The following is a 23,044-nucleotide window of genomic DNA, read 5'->3' as shown; positions in this document are numbered from 1 at the left end:
TGTTCAATAACAACAAATGTATTAATAATAAACAAATGGTAATCTTTCAATATTCCAGATATATTAAATTTATTATTTACAAATTAACTTTTTAAACTTAGATTATTACTTAAATTTTCATTCAAAAAATTATTTATAATAAATTCTAACATGAAATTTATAAATGTTTACTTGTAAATTTTACTAATACTTGACTGAATAGTATTGTATAATTTTATATACAATTCCTCTATAACAATACAAAATTAGCATTCAGTCATTGAATTTAATACTAAATTAAACAGAATAAACAATTATTTATTACGACATCGTCACAATGCTGGGCTGCAATTTTTAATAATATTTTTAATTTATTTAATTTAAAATATATGCTCTCCACCTCAAATTAGTACTGTAGTGTTTTGCCCCTGTACATCATACTTTTCCGTTAGCAATAGAGTCATGCCAGTCATCTGTTAACTGCTTTCAGGAGAAAATTTTTGAATTGAAATAATGTGACTTCTGGTTTGCATTGGAAGTTCATATATAGTTAATTGGAGCCTCCTGCCCTAAGTTTTCCATATCTGGTCCTGAATTTTGTTTATCTAACACTGTTCTACAGATTAAGGAAAGACATGAACAGACTGACAACAATGGGAATTTATAATCTACAATTTTTTTTTCAAATTGCAGCCCAATTACTACTTACATTTGTAATGTATATATGATATATAATATAATAATGTCCAAAGAATAAAGTGATATTCTTTAACTTTCTCCATTAAAAATAACCAGTTTTATTACATTTTCAATAAATATCTAAAAAAAATCATTTAGTTTTATCTACTATACAATTAAATCTAGCTACACTTGTAACAAGAAAATTCAAACCAAAATTTCATCTACAATTTGAGACATAATTTTCATATAGAATTATTATAAACGGCTATTTGTCTTTATTTGATATTTATATGATTATGGTTATCAATCAAAAAATTAACAATAAATTCAGTTTTGTCCATTTTAACAATGAATTGATTTGTTATGTATTGAATAAATTTTTATTGCATAGTGTAAATCTACTTCAAAGTTATGATTAATTAAATTAAAAAGAAAATTAATATCATCACCAAATCTCCTAACATAATTTTATCAAATAGCTATCGTATATCTTAACAAATGTCAAGGACTAAGATCCTGTGCTGTTTTTTACTACTACTTTCAAAAAAATATAAGTCTAAAATTACTCTTTGCAATAATGAAGTCTAATGAAAATCATATGATTAAACATTTTCAAGACCAGATCTCATCTTCAGATTGTTTGTTGAAGAAAGCAGTTTTTAAAAAATTCTGCATTCTTCTATTGATAGCTCTACTTAAAAATGTTTTAAAAACAATACTAAATTATATTAAAATAAATTTATATATACTATATTATACTTTTTTAAAGAAAAACTCATTAATCATGACAAAATTAATGCAATGAAGATTAAAATAGCAAAATTTTCATTCCAGAATAGATAACTCAACCATATCAAAAACTTTGCTTAAATCATAAAAATTATCCCAACTAAAAGTAAAATACTGCTTATAATGAAATCAAAAAAGATTTTATTTAAATCTACAATGTTTAATAAATGAATATTTTGTAAACTTTAATATAGTTACTGTTTTGAAACTTTAACCATTAAAAACAATCATTTTCAGTTTCTTTTTTTTTACAAAGTAGATATATAAAACTGAAGATAATTAGGAAAATAATATTTTTAGATGTATATATATTTTAAGTCTAACAAGGGGAGGGCACAACCTGGGAAATTCACTTTGGGATGAGACTTGGTATATAGGTAGTACTCCTTTAGGATGTTCAATCCTCAAAACAAGAAAGCGCAATAACCAGCCAATTTTAAGAAAAAGGCCCTTAAAAATTTGAGCTCAGCTTATGTACTAATAAGTTTCGTTAGGTCGGCAGCTGCCGAGCAGCTCAGTCGACATCGTTCTTGGCTACCGCCAAGTCGTTCAGGGTTCAAATCTTGGTCTCGATTAGTATTTTATTTTTCTTTCTAAAAGTTTTTTAAAATAAGTATTTTGAATATATATAAATATTAAAATTTTATTATAATAAATAATTTCATTTAAAAAAATGTTTAACACATATTACATGTCATTTTAATTATAATAATACAAAATAATAAATAATAATAGTTATAAATAATTAATAAAACCTACTTAAAGCCTGTTACCGGTGAGCTTCGCTGAAAATCGTTACAAACGTTTTCGAACTATACTTAACGGTCGTCAGTTACCTGAAGAAGAACTTTATAGTTCGAAAACGTTTGTAACGATTTTCAGCGAAGCTCACCGGTAACAGGCTTTAAGTAGGTTTTATTAGTTTAATCCGGTGTAGTAGCGGTTGTCCCGTATAAATAATTAGTTATGAAACAACAGTTTTCATTTATCATTCTATTGTATCAAATTTTTTGAAGGTTACTACTATTATTAATTCTCACCACTTAAAAATAAAAAGTATAAAACATGTCTTTTATATTCATCCTTTACTTCCATGTTAACAAAAATAAACAACTAAAATGTTTCCAATTCCAACAGTATTATATAAATGAGATCCAATTTAACACTTTAGTGTGAAAAGTATCACATTAGACTGACATTTTCAACAGCAAAACAAGATTTTTCTCAAGGTCATAAAAATGTGCATGAACTTATGGACTGACCTGATATTTGGAGTGTCAGTTTACTTTTGGATTTCGAAGAGATCATAGTGTTCCATAATATATCACACCATAATACAAATAGTTTCAATATTTTACAGTAAAATGCCTGTGAATGAAGATACTATCAGTTTACCAATAGTTGATGATGATGATTATTAATACACTTATTAATTATTTTGTATTATTATAATTAAAATGACATGTAATATGTGTTAAACATTTTTTTAAATGAAATTATTTATTATAATAAAATTTTAATATTTGTATATATTCAAAATACTTATTTTAAAAAATTTTTAGAAAGAAAAATAAAATACTAATCGAGATCAAGATTTGAACCCTGAACGACTTGGCGGTAGCCAAGAATGATGTCGACTGAGCTGCTTGGCAGCTGCCAACCTAGTGAAACTTATTAGGACATAAACTGAGCTCAAATTTTTAAAGGCCTTTTTCTTAAAATTGGCTGGCCATTGCGCTTTCTTGTTTTGAGGATTGAACATCCTAAAGGAGTACTACAAATATATCAAGTCTCATCCCAAAGTGAATTTCCCAGGTTGTGCCCTCCCCTTGTAAGACAAAAGATTACTTTAATACTTTATATATATATATAACTTATAATAACAGAAGTTTATAAAGAAAGCTACAAACTATGTATATGTTACAGTTAATGTGATTAATCCATTTATATTAATAACAACCAAATAAGAAGGTTAAAGTGAATAATTTATAAGAATTATAACCAGTGATTATTAATAATTTGCAACTAAAAATAGTAAACATAATAATTTTCAATGCATTCAGTTTGAGACTGGCCATTGTGCATAAGTATGACATTAAATACTACTGCATCAGCATGTTTGACGTATCTAGATTATTCTAGATCAGTGATTCCCAAACTTTCTAAATCCACCGCCCCTTTGTTCCATAAAGTTATACCCAATGTCCTCTAGCCCATTTTCTCTTCTGTGAGAAAGGATTGGAAATATTCTTAGGAAAACTTTTCTATGAATCACACACTTTGTGCCCTTACCATACATTGTTCTCAACATCTGAAAACCATTAAACACAATGTTTCTTTTTTTTTGTTTGATGTCACAAATTGGTGAATTTAAATTACAGTAGAGCGTCGATAAGTGGAACCAATTGGGGACTGGGGTCCTTCCAGTTAATGATTTGTTCCAGTTTCCGACTTTGTACGAAAAAATACATTAACCTGTCCGATGTTCAAATTTTTCTCCGTTGCGTGTCGCTTCGTGTTGAATTTTTGTCGATTTTAAGCCTAACGAAAATTTTTATAATAATCATCGAGGCTATCGTATCGTTAAAAATTATTTCTGCATTTTGTACAAACAAAATAAATATATTAAAGAATATAAAAAACATGAAAATTATACTTTAGAAGTAAATTTAGTATCAAAAACATTCGATTCAGCACGACACAGTCCGACTGAAAATAGTTCCACTTATCGACGCTCTAACTGTATATCGATGAATCTTGCCAAGTTTCTTTAAATTCACCAAGTTGTGACATCAAACAAAACAAGAAATAGAAGACACAGTTTCAACAAAACTAACAATGTTTCCTCTTATCTGTTTAACAGAGGAAAGGGAATGGCTGTCAGTGACCCCAACTTTTGCCTTTGGTCACAGTTCAGTACCAGCCTCCAGCGCCCCCTAGATTTACTCACCACCCACAAGAGGGCATTATCACCCACTTTGAGAAATGCTGTTCTAAATGGTCTGTGTTGTTGCTTTTGCTGCTAGTTGCTAGTACGTGCATAATTATTTTTATATTTTTCATTAATTTTACATTACCCATAAGAATAATGGGTGATTTAGAAGTAATGAGGACACAATTTAATGATCGTGTTAACATGCTGAAATCAAAAAAAGTAAATTATCTTAGAAAAAAATCATCAGTTAGAGTATTATTTGTTTTTGGTGAAAGTTAACAAGAACAGAAGATTTCCAGCAAATTACCAGAAGACTACCAACAACTATCAAGGTATGATATTATAAGAATTGGAACTGTTGAAAAACTCATTATACCACTTAAAAATGCAAAAACCCTATTATATGTTACACCTTCATGAAGGAGAATTTTCAAAAAATTTACAAGATCCATATTGCAGTTGGACATGTAAGACAAAATAGAATGATAAAACAGCTTAAGGTAAAGTATAAAAAAAACATTACAGTAGAAGTTGTTATGATATATTTAAATCATTGTGAACCTCATCAAAAGAAACAGACATTCTGAAAGGCATTCTGTCAAAGCAGTGAATTCAATTTGAGATGTCAGATCAATTGATATTGATTGCAGTCACAGGCAGACAGATTTTAAATTTATAATGGTTTCTCAAGACCATCTAATGAAATTCAATTAAGAGCTTTAAAAGCAAAACAAGCCAAAGTAGTTGCTTACCATATGTAAGGAGTTGAAGTCTGATCATTATTTTATGCTTTGAGCATTATTTTTAGTTAGTTACTTTTCTTTCTTTTTTTTTTTAAGACCCTGAAAAAAGATGGAAACTACCAAGAAACCCCAAATATGCTAAATTCAAAAGTATACTAATTTACATGAGTGGTTGATCCCATGATGCACAGATATGTAAATAAGGTAGTGTGGAATTGCACTTTGCAAGCAGATGAAAAGACAACATACCTGTTCAACGGTGTGGTGCAAGCTCCCAACAGCAACCTTCCTTGAAGCAAATTTTCTGGCATTCTTTGATAAGAAAGCAACTTGTAAAAAGTGTATTCTTTACTTCACAACTGGGTGCATAGGCAGACACCGGGCATCTTCCTCATCACTGCTTATTCAGGAATATCTTACATACCGATACATGTTTTGGGCATACGCCCCTCTTCTGTCGGCTTTAAGATGTTTTTTAAAAAAGAGGTGTTAACTAATACACATTAAAAAAAAAAAAAATACATCTATTTACAGTTGAAATTTCTTGACACTGCATCAAACAGCACTTAACCTGAGTTTTCTTTACTCTTGTTCACTGAACGTGAAGAGTAAAGAAAACCTGGGAAAAACAACATCACCAGTGAAAGTTAAGTGCTGTTTGATGCACTGTCAAGAAATTTCAACTGTAAATATATGTATTTCTAAAAAAGATGTGTATTTGTGTATTAGTTAACACCTTTTTTAAAAAAATGTCTTAAAGAAAAAACTGACAGAAAAGGAGCATATGCCCAAAACTCTTATTGGTGTGTAAGATATTTCTGATTAAAGAGTGATGTGAAAAGATGCCCAGTGTCTACCTATGCACCCAGTTGTGAAGTAAAGAATAATTAAAAGAAGTCACAGTTTCAGAATAAGTCAAGAAGTGTATTCTTGTTTATTTTCTTTTGGTAAAATTTAATTACTCATACAAAAAATAATTTATTTCATAAATTGATTGTTTGTTATTGGTATATAATTATTTTGACTTATTTTTTTTTAAATATTTAAAAAATATTTTTTATTATAATCATTGATTAAAACCGTAATTTGTGTAACCTTTTGTGTCATACGATACATTACACATCTATTGGATAAGTTCACAATATTCGGAACACTGTGCAACTTGCAAAGTGACAATGGTCAGGAATTCATTAACAAAATTATTGAAGTTGTGGATTGTGAGATGAACTCAAAATTGTTCATGGAAAGCCAACAGATAGTCAATTACAAGGCTCAGCTGAGAGAGTAAATCAGGACATTAAAAAAATGTTATCCACCTGGCTTGAGACAAATAATACAAAATGGTCAGAAGGAATAAAATTCATTCAATTTATGAAAAATAGAGCACATCATTCTGGAATATGTTGCAGTTCATATAAAGCTATGTTTGGCTATAAAGCTAAAGTAGGTTTGTCAATTTTTTGTCAGAAATTACTAACAAAGATCTTGCTATATTAAGATCATTCTAATAATGATGTCCATTTAACCATTTAATAAGACATATGTATAAGAACTTGTTTATGTAATAAATAATAAATGTATCTTATAAATAAAGTAATAAATATTTAAAACATTATTTTTAAATTCACTAGGTTCCATTGGTAATTATTAATATTTACTGGTAATTGTAATTATTATGCATTATTAATCACATTGACCAAAAAATGTGGTTATTATTAACATTAGCCAGTTATTATTAATACTAACTGGATTTATCATATGAACCATAACACATATACCAGTAAAATCAAATTCATGTATTTTTTTTCTATTTCTTTTTCTTATTATATAAAAAGTAAATTTAAAAAATTGAATTATTATTTATTAAATATCATTACTAAATGAGTTGACTTACAAAATATGCATTTCTGCTTTTTTGTCCTCTCTTGATTTTAATCTTAAATTTACCATTTCTTAATTAAAAATTAAATTCAATGTATTCTCTTTTTACAGAATATCATGTTCATACTTTTTAAAATTAATTTAAAAGTTTATATATAAATTTTGATGATTATAGTTTATATACATGGTTTTTTCAAACTATTAGAAATATTCTATTACTTGAATACTACTGAACAGAGAGACTATTTTTTATTAATACAAATTTAAAAAAAAATTCTCTCAATTATTTCATTACTCTTTATTTTCTGGGAGAAAATTAATCACACTGCACATTTATCTATACCTTGCAGTGTTTATTATTTTATTCTTCTATGAAGAAATTAATTTCTAAAAATCAATTTACTCAATAATTTAATTGGATTATATAACAATTCTTTAATTTTTATTTAAAACAAATGTATAACATAACATATAAAAATTGCATCGTTTTATATGTTATTTACTAAATTAAAATTTCAAAGTTAATATAATTGTCCAAGCTAACTTAAAATATTTCTTTATGTAAAATAGTTCTATATAACATTAAGCAATAAAAGGTAATTGAAATACAGTAGAGCATCGATTATCCAAATCAACTGGAGACTGGGGTTCTTTGGAAAATCGATTTTTCAGATAACCGATTATGTACAAAAAAATACATTATTATTAATATAGTATATTAGTATATCTCAATAATAGTATATTAATATATCACATGTTGAAATTTTTCTCCATTTTCGCGTTGAATTTTCTATGTTTACTCTAACGAAAATTTTTATAATAATAATCATGGTTATTGTATCGTTAAAAATTATTTCTTTATTTTGTACAAACAAAATAAATATATTGAAAAATATAAAAACAAAAAAAATTATACTTTAGAATAGGCCTAACCAATCCGTGGCCCGTCAGGTTAAATTGTGTGGCCCGCTAAGCGATATTATATATCTATTAAAACTTTTGTTTCCCGTTATGTGTATACTAAAACAATTAAATAAATGAAAATTTGCATGGTATAACAATAAAATCTTATTCATTTTGTATTTGTTTTACTTTTTTAAAAGCATGTTTTCCTAAATTGTGGCCCACTGTAATGTTACGCGTGATCAAAGTGGCCCGTGAAACAATTTGGGTTGGCCAGGCCTGCTTTAGAAGTTTAATCTAGTATCAAAAATGTTTGATTCAGCACAACACAAGTCCCGACACAATCCTACTGGAACGCTTTTGGTTAACCGATGTTTCAGTTGATAGGTGTTTGGATAATCGATGCTCTACTGTAATGTTAATTGCATTGAAACTTAAATGCAATCTTCAAACAATTTTGACAAACAGCATAAGTTAAATAAGTCAAGAAATATGTTCTTATGTCATCTTTTTATAACATGGTATCATATATAAGACAATAAGTTAATTTAAATTATATTAGATATAAATTTGTCCAATGGACTTAATATCTATAGCATAATTGTGATTACTTCTCTTTAAATATTTTAATCTTTCAGGAAGGAAATAATGAAAAAATTGCACTAATGTAAGTATTTAATGAGAAGTTATTTCTTGTGACATTGTCCCAATGCCAGGCTGCAATTTTTATTCATATTTTTAATTTATTTAATTTAAAATATATGCTTTTCACCTTAAATTAGTAGTGACTTGCCCCTGTATCTCATACTTTTCCTTTAACAATAGAGTTGTGCCAGTCAACTATCTAAAACCTTTTAGAAGGAAAATTTTGAATTGAAATAATGTGACTTACAGTTAAAATCTGAAGTTTCATATCGTTAATCTGCATCTCCTATCCCTAAAATTTCCATATCTGGTCTCAATTTTCATCTGTCTGTTCTCAAGATTAAGAAAAGACAGATGGACAGCAACAGCAGAAATTTATAGGTCTACAATTTTTTCAAATTGATGCCCAATTATATTAATTAAAACAGAAGCTAAATTAATTTTAAAAGAGTTGCTAATATTTTTATTAAATTTATAATATAAAGCTGAGAAGGAGTTTGGCATATGAACGTGATATTCAGTAATATAATAGCAGATAAATTTCAATTAAATTTGAAGTTAGCTTGAATGAACAATACTTTTTGATGTTAACAATGTCATGTTAAAAAAGCATCATTTACAATGTTATAATGTAAATAATAGTCAAATTTATATATTAAATGCTTAGTGAATTTTCCTATATTAAAAATGACCAAAAGAGCTAATTTTTTGTACTGTAGCATTAAATTTGTATTTTTTTTTTATTAAATTAAATAAGCATAAATATCATAATCCTACTTTTTGTGTGCTATTTGAAGAATTACATGGATTTATAATTCTTGCTTCACTGAAGAGTCTGTCTTGATCACCATCATAGTATCTGTTTTAAAAATACACACAATTAGGATAAAAATACAAATTCATTATTATTTCATAAATTTGCTTAATGCAACTTGTAAAAAAAAATTTTTTATCTCATTACTATGCAACTGTAAACCTTTTGATTTACAAATAATTGCATTTTTCATTAATATAATAATGAAAATGCTACTAGATATATATTAAATCAATTTTTTTAGTTTGTTCTCTTTTTAACAAATCGTAATTAATGTGACACTGAATTTTTCATACATGCATGCAATTAGATACAAAATCTAAATATTGGTTTAAATATGCAGTTTGAGGGCAGTTATTATTTTACAATTTATTTAACTTTTCTACACAATACATTTATATAAACTGAATCATTGTATTATGAATCATTTTATTTTGCATGTTTCGAAAAAGACATGCAAGTAGTTAAATGTATTTTCGTAATGACATTTTAATAATTCTCAGTGTATGAAGTAATCCAGCTTATACATAACTAAAATAAAAATTGTGTAGTCACAGGTGTTAATCTTGTGCTACTATCTTTCTCTTCCTTGCAAAAATTTAAATATATAAATAAATTTACCTTAAAAATACACTAAATAAATTCATATTGTTTACTTTTAAATCTGATTTTTCATAAAACATTTATTTGTCCAGTTTGATAAAATAATTATACAAAATATTCAAACAAGAACTGAAACTTGCTTTTATCAAATTACAGGAAATTAGCAGAAATAGAAGAACTGAAGGAAAATACTATGTAAATACAGACAAATTAAATTAAAATTATACAAAAAAGAAATAAGTTCATGATTTATACTGATAACAGGCAAATTTTCAAACTCTCAATCAATTACCTTAAAAAATTAAAAATCATCTTTTTATCTTTTCAACAGAGATAAATTGCAATCTTGAATTAAAAAGATCTTCCTTCCTTAAATATTAGGTGGCAAAAATAATCTATTGAAATCATAAAGAAACCAAATTTTATACTCAAAAGTTATGCAGAGACTTGTTTTATTTGTTGCATAGTTTCCTCATATCAAAGTATGAGGAAACTATACAACAAATATTTGATTTCAAAACAAATGTCTCAGAGCTCAAATAAATAATTCGGAAATGACCATACTAACAAAAAACTTATTTTTTCATACAACAAAATACTTATTTTTTCTTAAATACGAAAACTAAATATTTAATGTAACACAAAATTGTTATTGAATATACATTTAAATAGAATATTGACTAAAATCATAAATCTGCAAATTTATAATATTCTGTATTTAAAAATAAACTTAGTTCAGACACTTCCCATTGATCAAATTCAGCAAGTAAGGCTTCAAATCACACATCATGACCTATAGAAGTGATCTAACTATTAACAATTTTAACAGTTTTTCAGTTGATTACATGACCAGTGTTACTGTCATGTAGTCTATTATTAGAATTTTTTTGCATTGTACAATAATTTATATATTAAATTAATCATATTAATAAATAATAGTAAACATAAAAGCTGGAACTGTATACCAGAGAAACTAACACCTATATGCAATCTCCAGCAAATAACTGTAAAGTTCTAACATTTTCAGCCACAATTTAAAGGCCCGCCTCAAAAAATTAAAAAAAAAAGAACAGTTCTATTATTCAATAAAGAATACTGTTTGTTTAGAATTTCAATTTTAAACATTTCAAAAAGATGTTCGATAGAAGTCACGATCCACAGTTTAAACATAAAAATCTAAATAAATGAAGGGATTTCAATGATCCAATTTTTTACATGGTACGATATTAAAGAACAAAATTAAATTCTATGCAAATCCATATGGATTCGGTAACTACTGTTACCAAATCCATAAAATATTTAGTTATTTCATTTAGTTTCTCTTTACAAATCAATCATTATTAACAGGCAACATTACTAGTATATTAAACTATCTGCAGTGATAAGCATGGAATATTTTTTATTTTTAATAAATATTCTTATTAATTTGAAATAATTGTTTTTATATTTGAACTTTTAATTACAACTATTATGCTTTAAAAGTCGTCTTCAAAATATAGTGAATGTATCATGAGGCTAACATTTTTGATCTAATATCAGGGTTGTAGAATCAGTTGTAAATTTATAGTATTTTAGACAGTCAGAATCATCAAAAATCATTTTATTTTGTAATTTTTAAAAATAATTTGAGAATCATTGTCATTATTTTTTATTACAACTATGTATACATGGCAATAAGATTATGTGTAGGAAAAAATTCAGTTAAGCTTTTGTAAATTGTTAAAAATCAGAGGTGTCTTAGTCAGTGTCAAAGTGTAAGGTAAAGTTGGAGTCAGTAGATTTTTAAACAACTCCACAGCCCTGTCCAATAGCAAGACATAATATAAGAGCAGGAGTAACCAATTTTTGTCAATATCAATATTTTGTACTTTAATGACATCCACTTTCCTTTTGTTTTTTAAACCGTTGACCATTCCTTGTATGAATATAGGCTCTAAAATTGCTACTATAATTCACTTAGCAGTAAACAAAAACAATGGTGGAAAAGTACAAATCAATGAAAAAGTTCAAAATTTACAATTGTATCAAATCATACAGCATTCTATTGTTTTCTACATCTATTTTACATTATAAATTAAGAGTAACTGCAAATTAATTAATTATGGCTGCAATTGATACTTTTCATTGTTTAGATATGTTAAAAGAAAATTTTGAAAAATACAGTTTTCATTATGAATAATTTGATATTTTGTATTAAATTTTTAAAAAATATTAAAATAAACTTTAAAAATATCAGATTTTTAATTTTGAGTTTAATTCAAGGACCACAAAATGTTTCAAAGAAATGCCTGTAAAAAATCCATAAACCCTATTTTTAAGTAATACCAGATAATTTGCCATCTTATTAATAATATAAAAGTTATTGTGGTTGTGTGTGTGAATTTCTTACAACTCCTGCAATTTTTTTCCAATCCAGATGAAATTTTGGTTATATTCATTTTATGTTCTGATGGAAAGTATAAGCTTTAGAATAAACTTTTTATTAATTTCAAATTGGTGATCGTACTTACATTACAATGACATCAGTGATCTCATTTAGTTCATGCTTGATGACAGAATTCCCTTCCCTTAAGTTGCATTTAAAAATGCAACTTAAGGGAAGGGAACTTTTTAAATGCAACTTATTTGCCATAGCATGGGTATAAAAACACGATATGACTAAATTATCTACAATAGTAATAGAGCAGATCTTCTACCTAGCAATAAATGTCAGGCTTCCGGTGCTCCACTTTATTTTCAGACGTTCTCTGTTTCGCTCAATGCTTTACAGAGAGTTGGATACACTATTGCGGTCATAGCCGCTACATTTTTTTTTTACCGACATATATTCGTATTTTGTTACATTAAGCATATTACATTTTATATATTTAAATTACATATTATTGAAACAATTAATATAATATGTAGATTTTTTACAGTTCCATGTTGGCTGTTTTGTACTTTTTATACGAACATTATAAATAAAATAAATACAATACAAAATGTAAAATATATGTGAAGTTTTTTTTTTTTTTTTTTTTAAGTTAATGATAGTATTAAAGAGTCTACATATGTTTTATGTTTTATTTAAAAGTACTTGAGATATTTTAATTAAGGTTTCAGAGCTAACCGCTATGTTTGCTTGTCGTATATTGGCACTTTCTATTATCATCGTATTTTCATATTACCACTATAGTATCGAATCGTTTCTTTACCTGTACTAGTGTCACTGTCACTGAGTAGGTACCTCCACAATTTAACACTTTAATTTGTAGAACTTGCACTTATAACACAAAAAGTATCACTTTCTTGTACTTTCATGTGTAGTTTCTTAAATCACTGTACAACCATTCCTCTTGCTCCTCCGTCGTATTTCCCTATTATTTGTAGCACTTGTAGTACTTCCAAGATTATTTTGTTTTTCATGATATCATCTCATTCATACCACTTATTTCATTATCACTTCCTTTTCATTTTGTGGGTAAAATTAGATACACTTGTAGTACTTGTAGTACTATTGCCTGTTGTTTCTGTTAGTTGTACTATTGTTACTAGCACTGTCGTCGTATTTCCACGTTTCATTACTTCTTCGTGATGGTATATGGGACGATTATATTCTGGTTTTATAACATATTCTTATAAAGTTTATAAAGTATGTATAAAGAGTGACGTTATTGGTAAGACTACTCTTTTTTATTGGCCAAGTATAACCTTCTTTATTGCTTATTCAGGGCTTAAAGCAGTCATGGCAATAAAAAAAAGTGAGAAAAGAAGTTCACACTGAAAAAAAGCTAATAGTGTTAAAATGAACAAAAACAGGCATTATTAAAAAAAAAACACAAACGCGCACACATTTTGTATCAATAACATTGCGTATAATATTAGATTGATTATTAAGTGGACTGATAAGATTAAATATGAAAATAGTTAGGCTGAGTTTATACTCCAGAAAAGTGACCAGTAAGACTGCATTAAGCCAGAACAGGCCCGCATTAAGTTTTCATGTGCCCCATACAGAATTCCCACCATTACACAGCAAAGCAAATGGAATAGTAACATAACTACCAGAATGTGTTTCCATATAACATGCCAAATTTCAAATGCCATTTATTTCAAGGTACATTTTTTGATTTCTTCATAAAAAAAATGTAATTAAAGAAGAAAAAAAAAACAACTTCTGGCAGAATCAGTGGGTTGCATGTTCATTATATAGCAGGGGTGGGCAAGCAAGAGTTCAGTGGGAGCCGAAATGTAGGTTTTGCAAAATGCATGGGAGCCGCAGTTCTGTACTTTTTTACTCTGTACTGCAGTTCTGTACCTTGATTTTATTATATAATATAAAACAAGTATTGAAATTTTTTAATAAACATATTTTCACAAAATTGTGGAAATAAAACTGTAAAAATAATAATAGAAGGCAGAAATTAACACTTTCAGCAAGAGCCACATAAAACTCAAAAATGCGACTTCGAAACCGCATGTGGCTCTCGGAGTCACATTTGCCCATGTCTGTTATATAGCAATACCACTAGTAATGTGACCCAATCATTTATTTGGTAATTTTATCAATATTTTTTAAATGATTAAAAATAAAATTACAGAATTCATTACTGGTAATACTAGTCTCACAAATCTATTCCCCTGAATACAATAAAACAATTTGTTAGTCATTCGACCCACAACTGACAGAGAAGAGAGTTTATGAAAACAATGTAATTAAACATTTAGCAGTTTGTTGTCCTTCACAGTGGGGAACTGGCAGAGTCTATTACTTTTATGGGAGAAAATATACAAAGCTTTCTACTACCCTCAAGTTGAAAAATAATACAATCCCATGAAATTTAACAAATCTGATGTTAATAAGTAAATGATGAAATTATTTACAGAGAGTTGATATTTGATAAGTTTAGTTTTTTGCTCTTATAGAACAAATTACAGAAATTATAAATAAAAATCTCATTTTTTAAAAATTAAAATCATAAAATTTCGCTTACAAAAGATCAAGATGGAATGCACGCTTTTTATTTTTATAATCGCTTTGTTTTATTAGACACAGATATTATTCTTATATAGATTTATTAATTATAATAAACATACATTATGTGTAAAATTACATTAAAATAACACTGTAATTAACGTCTGAAATGAAAAAGTAATTGAATCGAGTCTCGCCTCCATATTAATTAACGCGCATTGGTGTAGCCAGAGTTTGTTATGGGGGGCCTAGAGGCTGTAATTTTCTGGGGACCCGCTCTGTGGCTCCATCTGGAAACCCCTCACGCCACGCGACCTCACCCGGGCTTTGCAGGACACCACCATTGGCACCCTGATGGATTCCTGGTCAGCAGTGCTCCGCAACAAAGGCCAGGACCCCCTACGCCCTTTCGCCCCCTGGAGGTACAGTTGGCGTCATCTCGCCACGCGGAGATGCTTTTGGCCCGGCTCCGGACCAAGACGGCCCCATTACATGCTTTCCTTTACTCACGGCATCTACACGACTCCCCGGAGTGCCCCCATTGTGGCGCAGCGGAAACTACACTTCATTACTGGCTACATTGCCCCAAATACACTATAGCCCACAAGGACCTAGGCAACACGATGACCCTAAACATGTCTCTAGTGCGCACGCTGACACCTATCTACTGGCCACCGGCCTCCATCACTCCTAGTCAACACGTGGCGGTGCTGGAGCGCTACATTAGCCTCACTAGCCGTTTCGCTTAGCAACTGGCAACGTCGCAAAGGCTATAATCTCCATATTAAATTGAATAAGAAGAAGAAGAAGAAGAATTTTCTGGGGAGGGGCACCAGGTTAACTGGGGGGGGCGTGCCCACCCATGCCCCTTCCTGATTACGCCCATGTTAACGCGCCACAGTAATTAATTGATCACATTGCATCAAATTAAATAATTTATAAAAATTAAAATAATAAATACGCTTATAAAATAATTGGCTGTATCTGTTTTCAATGATAATGTAAAACACACTGTACTTATAGTTTAGCATTTCCGATATTTAATTTATTTTTGAATTTTAAAATATAAGAAAAACAATTTTTTAAATAAAGTTTTACGCATTGATATCTGCAACTTTAGATAATACAAGGATATAAGAATCCATCAAAAAAGTTAGTTAATAATAATTAAAATCGAGAAAAAATGTAAGTTTCTTTCAAGGTAAGGAAACTTGTAAAAAGTCAGGTATGCGATCACATGATGCCCATCTCCCCACTTTGCGTAACCAAACGGTCGAAGTTGAAATAAAACCCCAGCAGAAGTAAAAACGAACATCGGCGCATGTATAGGACAATAAACTTGAACGGGAGCGAAGATGAGACATGACACCATGTAATTTATGCTAATTACTTTCTAATATTAAAAAATTAAAATCTTCAATAAATTATAATTAAATTAACTTTTTGACTGAGTTCGACTAGAAGCATATCGAAAAGCTAGATTAAAGTGAAAATAGCAGTTTTTTCGATGCTAAATATTTACAAATTAATTTTTTAATTTGGTGCCGGATTGACCGCAGCTGTTCGAATGCGCACGTGCGTGACGAGTTTTATAGTTTCTGTCGAAATGGAAAATGAAGGACACCGTTAGAATGCAGAAAACCATGGTGCATGCCAAATATATAAGCACCCACTTAAAACCAAACTTTTGTCTTTGTCTAAAGATTGTCTCTACAGAAGTTATTAATATTTAGGATATTAGTTTAAAATCTTGTATTTCCTGGCACGAGATTCGCTCGATCTTTAATTTTACAGAGTGCTAGAAAGATACAAGCTTTGAAACGAGTGTCCTACAACGTTTTATTTAATAATAACAGTAGAAATCAAATTTATTATCGCTCAACAATTATTATTTTTGGTTTTTCTACGGTAGTCAAAAACAAGTAATGTCATCATTTAAGCTAAAGAATAGCAGGCGGTTGGGAAGAAGTTTGCTTAGCAACTTACTTCAGAAAGTAATGGATTCTATACGATTTTCTGTTGCTAAAACATGAGTTTCTACTGTTAGTATTAAATAAAATCTATTTCTTTCTTTTGTCCACTGCGCTTAAATAAATACAAATGCTAAAAATAATGCTGTATAAAAATCACTCTTAACGCTGAACTAGAAGTGTACTTATGTCTTAATGCAGCGTGATTATATCAAAGTGCCGCGGAGATCGGTATTTCACAAGGATACAAGCAAGGAGAACCCACGTGCAAATTCCTACAGCATGTGCAGAGTATCAAGCTTTGGGAAGCTCCTCGTTTTGTTAGTTTATATAAATGTAGTACACTACATGTGTATACGACAGTGCCTTATCATGTCGCGCACGGTCCATAAGGCATATGGGGACGTGCTGGTCGCTATTTCGCTCCTGAGCGCATTTACGAAAAAAAAAATTTCACATGGGAAGTGAAAAAAGCTAAAAAAGTGAGTTTTTCTCAGAAAAAGCTAAAAAAGAGAGGAGCTATGAAAAAAAGCTAAAAAAGAGAGTCACTTTAAGCCCTGCTTATTGTTCGTAGCTCGTTTCTAATATTTTCATATTTAATACACTCAGAGAAGACTGCGACAGAGCTTTTCTCTGTCTCCGCACATTTCACAAGTGCCATCGTTATTATGATGGAATCTATTGTGGTACTCTGCAAAGTCACCATGTGCAGTCATGAATCTTGTAAATTTATAATTTATTATAAAGTTCTTATTTTTTATTCGCTGGTGAACATCAGGTAGATACTCAAAAAGTTCTCTTCCTTTTGTTGATTCTGTCCATCTCTTTTGCCATTTTATTATATATTTGTTCTTTATTTCCCTTTTTTATATATCTTTCAGATAATTTCTTGTATACTACTTTCATGTTTGAGCTGCTTGCCTCTTTTGCTAGGCTGTCTACTCGTTCGTTTCCAGGGTCGCCCATATGTGCTTTTACCCAGCTGAAAGATATATTGTTTTTATTTGCTAAGATATATTTTCTAATGTTGTCGATGAGTTCGTGTTTGTTTTCGTCGTCATTCAATGCTTTTAATACGGAAAGACTATCTGTACAGATTGTGATTGTTATATTTTTCATGTTGTTGCTAATCCAGCTTACAGCCTGTTCTAAGGCTACGAGTTCTGCCTGATAGTTATTGCATCTTTTATCTAGTTTGATTTTCCTGTTGTATTGTTCTCTATTATTTGATATATATATGTATGCAGCTCCTACTCCTTCTGGGGTTCTCGAGCCATCCGTATAAATTCTATTTTTAGTTAATGGACTATATTCTTTTATTTGTATCTTTTTCCACTCATATCTTTTCAATTGTTGATATCTTTTGATTTGATATTCTATTTCGTCTTTCTCTGTTAGTATTGCACCATATGTTATTTTTTCTTTTAAAATTTTTCGAATATCCCTCCTTTGACTTATTTCTAAGTCCATTGGTAGGAGGCCTGCCATTACACATAATGCATCATTAGACGTGGTTCTATATGCACCTGTTATTCGTAGGAGAAATTTACGTTGGAAGCTTATTATCTTTCTTTTCATATAGGTCATTTCTGCTCTATTTCCCCATACTTGAGCGCCATATGTAGTTATTGGTATCACTACGCCTTTGTATATTTGAGTTAGTGCAGTGCCTCCTGTACTCCATTCTTTTTTTGCCACTTTGGTAATTTCTTGAAAAAGATTGCCAACTTTCTTTTTGACAGATTCAAGGTGGGCATTCCATGACAATTTGTTGTCTATTGTCATACCTAAGTATATTATTTGATTAGAACATTTTATGTTTTTGTTTTGCAATTTTATCGTTGGCTGTCTTTTATCCACTTTGCAAGTCGTAAACGCGATGGCCGTAGTTTTATCGGGGTTAAACTGTAATTTGTTTCTCTTTCCCCAGTTCGCTATCCTCTCCAATATGTTATTACATTTTTTCTCGATTTGCATCCGACTGTTTGCTGAGCAAACCACCAATATATCATCCGCAAACGCTGTTATTTTCGTTCCTATTATTGTCTCAGTATTTAAAAGGTCATTTAGTAGGATGGACCAGAATGTGGGGCCTGAACACGATCCTTGTGGGCATCCCATTGTCATTGTTTTTTCAATTTTTATGTCAGCATATTCTATGAATGCTGTTCTGTTATTTAAATAATCACATATTAATGAATATATATTACAGGGACAATTGATTTCTTCTAATTTTTTGTGTAGGAGCGGCCACCACGCACTGTCGAATGCTCCTGCTATATCTAGACTGAGAGCTATTGTCCATTTATTATGTTTTCGTTCTTCTTCAATATCATTAATTACTTTAGCGATGGCATCTTCCGCCGATTTTCCTTCTTGGAATCCATATTGATTTTCGTTTAGGTACTGTCTAGAATTTAGCCAAGTTGTGAGGCGGTATACGATTAGTTTGTCAAGAACCTTGCCCATTACTGGTAACAATGAGATTGGTCTGTAGCTTTTAGCTTTCAATTTATCTTTATTTTTCCCTTTGTAAAGTGGCAGAATTTTAGCTACCTTCCAAGGTGTCGGAAAGATTGCAAAATTTAAGCAAGTATTGTATATTTTAGGCAGAAGATCAGGATCTTTCATATTTAGTATCTTAATCATTTCTATTGTAATATAATCGTTACCTGGTGCTTTCCCGTTTTTAAAGGTCGATATTATCCATGTTATTTCCTCCTTAGTAAATTGTGGCGTATGTGTTTCATTTGTATGAAAACGTATTGCTTCACGTAATGTTTTCTGTTCAGGAGTATCCTGAGATTTATCATCAGTTTTAATAAATTCCTGTAGTAATATCTTTAGACATTCCTCCATATCACTGATGATATTTCCATTTTCATTTTTTAATTCTGTTAGTTGGAACTTTTGTTTTATTTTCTTAGCTGAAATTTTATATATTAATCCCCAGGGATCATTCGCACTTTGTTGACAGAATTCTGTCCAGCTTTTTTCCTTCGACTCTTTTATAAGTTGTTTATACTGCCTTTGCTCTGTGAGATAGTCTTCTTTGAGATTTCCTCTTAAATTTTGATCTTTGCATTTTGCATAACGTCTACGCTTTGCCCTAACTTTACTTTTAAGGGTGGTCAGTTCTGTATTCCACCATTTGACAATTCTATTTCTTTCCTCATAAATTGGGATGTTTTTATCTATTGTTTTATTTATTATGTTTGAGATTTGTAATTTTTTCGTTTGCCTGTTCTTTATTTTTTGTTTTCCAATTCTTGTTTGTGTGGTTTGATTTCTTCGATTATTCTTTTCCATTTGGCTTTTTTGATATTGTACTTTTTTATACTTATATTGTTAAATATTTGATCTATTTCATATGTGATGTATCTATGTTCAGATAGGCTGATTTCATCGTTTACTTTCCAATTTTTGACTTCATTCAGTGCAATACTATTAATAATTGTTATGTCTATATTAGAACTTCCATTTGTACTTTCGAATGTACTAAGCATGTTTGGTTCATTTAGAAGAAATAAATTTTGATGATTTATGAATTCTTCCAACTCGTCACCTCTGTCATCCATATTTTCGTCGAACCAAACATACGAATGGGCATTACTGTCTCCTCCAATAATAATTGCATGGCTTTGATGGTATATTGTACACAATTGTTCTAATTTTGCTAAGTGAGTATTGATATTTGCTTTCATTGGAAGGTATATATTACAGATTATCCATTTTTTATCTTTGTTTCTTAATTCGATAGTAGTCATAAATTGATCACTATAGTTGGTTAACAACATACATTGCATATTTTTGTTGTTTATAATTGTTATGGTCCATGGTGTTTCCCCATTGCTCGAATAGAGTACCTGTGTTTTGAGTGGCCAGCCCATAGGTTTGTTTGCTTTGCAGTACGGTTCTTGTATCAATAGGATATCAAGATTTTGTAGTTTATTACCTACAATTTGAGATACAGCATTTATTCCCCTCCCTACGTTAATCTGTAAGCATTTTAAACTTTTACTTTCCAAATGATTCATACCTTCGTTATTATTTAGAGAACTAGTTTCCATAATCAATTTTCATTTTAATTTTTCTGATTATTTTCTGCTTTTCCGGGCATTCGTCACTTATTGCTTTGTGGGTATGTGTGTCATTCTTACATTTTATGCAATTTACGCAATTTGGGGTTTTATCCTTATTTGTGCATTCGTTGTACCGATGATCGCCCGCACAATGTGTACAGTAGTTTCTATTACATTGACATTCTTGGGCGGTATGCCCATATCGACAGCATTTATAACATTGAATTATGTCATAGTAATCTCTTATTTGGCACCTTACCCAACCCATATTTATTTTTCTTTGATTCAAAAGTAATTTGCGTAGTTTCGGGGATACCTCACAGACCCAATGATTTGTGTTTTTGGATTTACCCCACCTATATTTTATGTTTATTTCGTTATTATAGTTTCCTCCTTCATTATAGGCCATTGAAATATATTCGTTTTGAATGAACAATTTCTCTATTAATTCCTCTTTCTCTATATCGTCTGGTACATGATAAATACATATCTTTGGCATGATTTTTTTTGGTGTTTTTGCTGTAAGATCCTCATTTTTAGCAATTTCTTTAATTAGTCGTTCGCTCTGGTTTGAATTTTCTACTTCCACTAAGATACCATTATTTCTAATTTTTCTTACATTCTTTATGCCAATTCCAAGTTTTACTGGATCAATGACCGTCTTAATTTTTTTCTTAACTTCATCTGAGTCAATATTTTCGTTTTTGTGATTGATTATTATAACTGCTTTATTTTCTTTTTGTGGGGGTATCCATTCCTTTACTATATCTGCATATGTTGGATTTTGCGTTTTTATGGCAGTGTTATCAATTAGTTTTTCTAACTTGTTGTTAATTTCTTTTATACAATTATCTGTTGTTCTATTTTCTTTGTAAATATTTACTATTTTATCTAGACTATCTGTTATAAATTTTACATGTATTTTTGTTCCTCGTTTTGATCTAGCATATTCTTTTATATACTTTTCTATATCATTCTTTACAGATAAAATATTTAGTAATCCTACATCTTCCTTCTCAGATTGTGATTTGTAATCCGTAGACGAATTACTATATTCTTCCATTTTTTTTCATTATATAAGTTTTTATATAAGTTTATATAAGTTTTCCAAGTAGTACTAATTAATTATTCTAAAGTTTCTAGAAAGAAACAGACATTGACCGTTGCCATAGCAATGGTAAAGTCAAGGTGCAAAATGGAAGCCAATCTAAGAACAGTCATAATTTAAAAATAGGCAGGCGGATTTTGGTAAAATTTTCAAGATACAATACTGATGTTGTCCTCTCGGCTAGGGTAGAGTATTATTCAAATCTGTTCAGCCAGAGGTCCGTAATTTGAATTCGATGGCCGACCGGAAATAGGCTTAAGAAAAATATAAAAGTAATCAAAATTTTTGTATCCTACTTGATATTATTCTCTTCCTTTATACTTCTGGCAATTCTTTGTTTACAATCCGACAATGTTTTCCGTGAATTAATGCATAAATCACACAAAAAAAACGAGAGCAAAATCACTAGCAGCTTTCCGATTCCCTGATCATATCATATCGACTAAATTATCTGCCATTTATTTCCAATTTCTTGTTTTAGTGATTGAAAGATGTATTTTATACTAAAAACAAAATGTTTGTAATACATTTATTGCTGGCTGCATTATGATATTGGACAGACATAAAAGTTAAAAAGCTGATATGACAGTGACTACCAGATATATTTTATTTATGAAAAGGAATGCTTTATGAAATGCTTCACTAGCTAATTTTATCAAAATAATAAATACCAGTATTTTTTACATTTGCTGAAAGTTGCTGATCACCAAAGTGCACAATGGATCTTTTTAAAATACTATGTCTTAGGCTTTTCCCTATCTATACAATCTATTAAACATCAAAAAATACTGCACTCTTAGAACCTATAACCGGTGTGATATAAAAAATTGTAGTTTTAGTTGTAGTTTTGGGTCCTGCTCCAGGCCAATTCTTTTCTTCCAGAACTTTCTAAATTAAAAATTAAATATTAATTTATTTATAATTATTGAATTTACCAAGAGGTACCACCTAATTCCT

At 29.5% G+C, this 23,044-nt stretch overlaps 1 protein-coding gene across 1 annotated transcript in view; it reads right to left on the bottom strand.

Moving 5' to 3' along the window:
* The window catches only part of LOC136969870 (E3 ubiquitin-protein ligase arih1-like), a 117,171-nt gene that overhangs the window by 70,210 nt on the left and 23,917 nt on the right, over positions 1–23,044 (bottom strand). The window contains exon 3 of the mRNA XM_067264174.1: positions 9,334–9,415. Within this exon, the coding sequence (XP_067120275.1) occupies positions 9,334–9,415 (82 nt within the window). The remainder of the gene's footprint in view (positions 1–9,333; positions 9,416–23,044) is intronic.

This window comes from Centruroides vittatus, unplaced genomic scaffold (genome assembly GCF_030686945.1).
Source record: "Centruroides vittatus isolate TY-2023 unplaced genomic scaffold, ASM3068694v2 contig_1824, whole genome shotgun sequence".
Taxonomy (NCBI): Eukaryota; Metazoa; Arthropoda; class Arachnida; order Scorpiones; family Buthidae; genus Centruroides; species Centruroides vittatus.
This window is presented reverse-complemented; position numbering and strand designations above follow the sequence as displayed.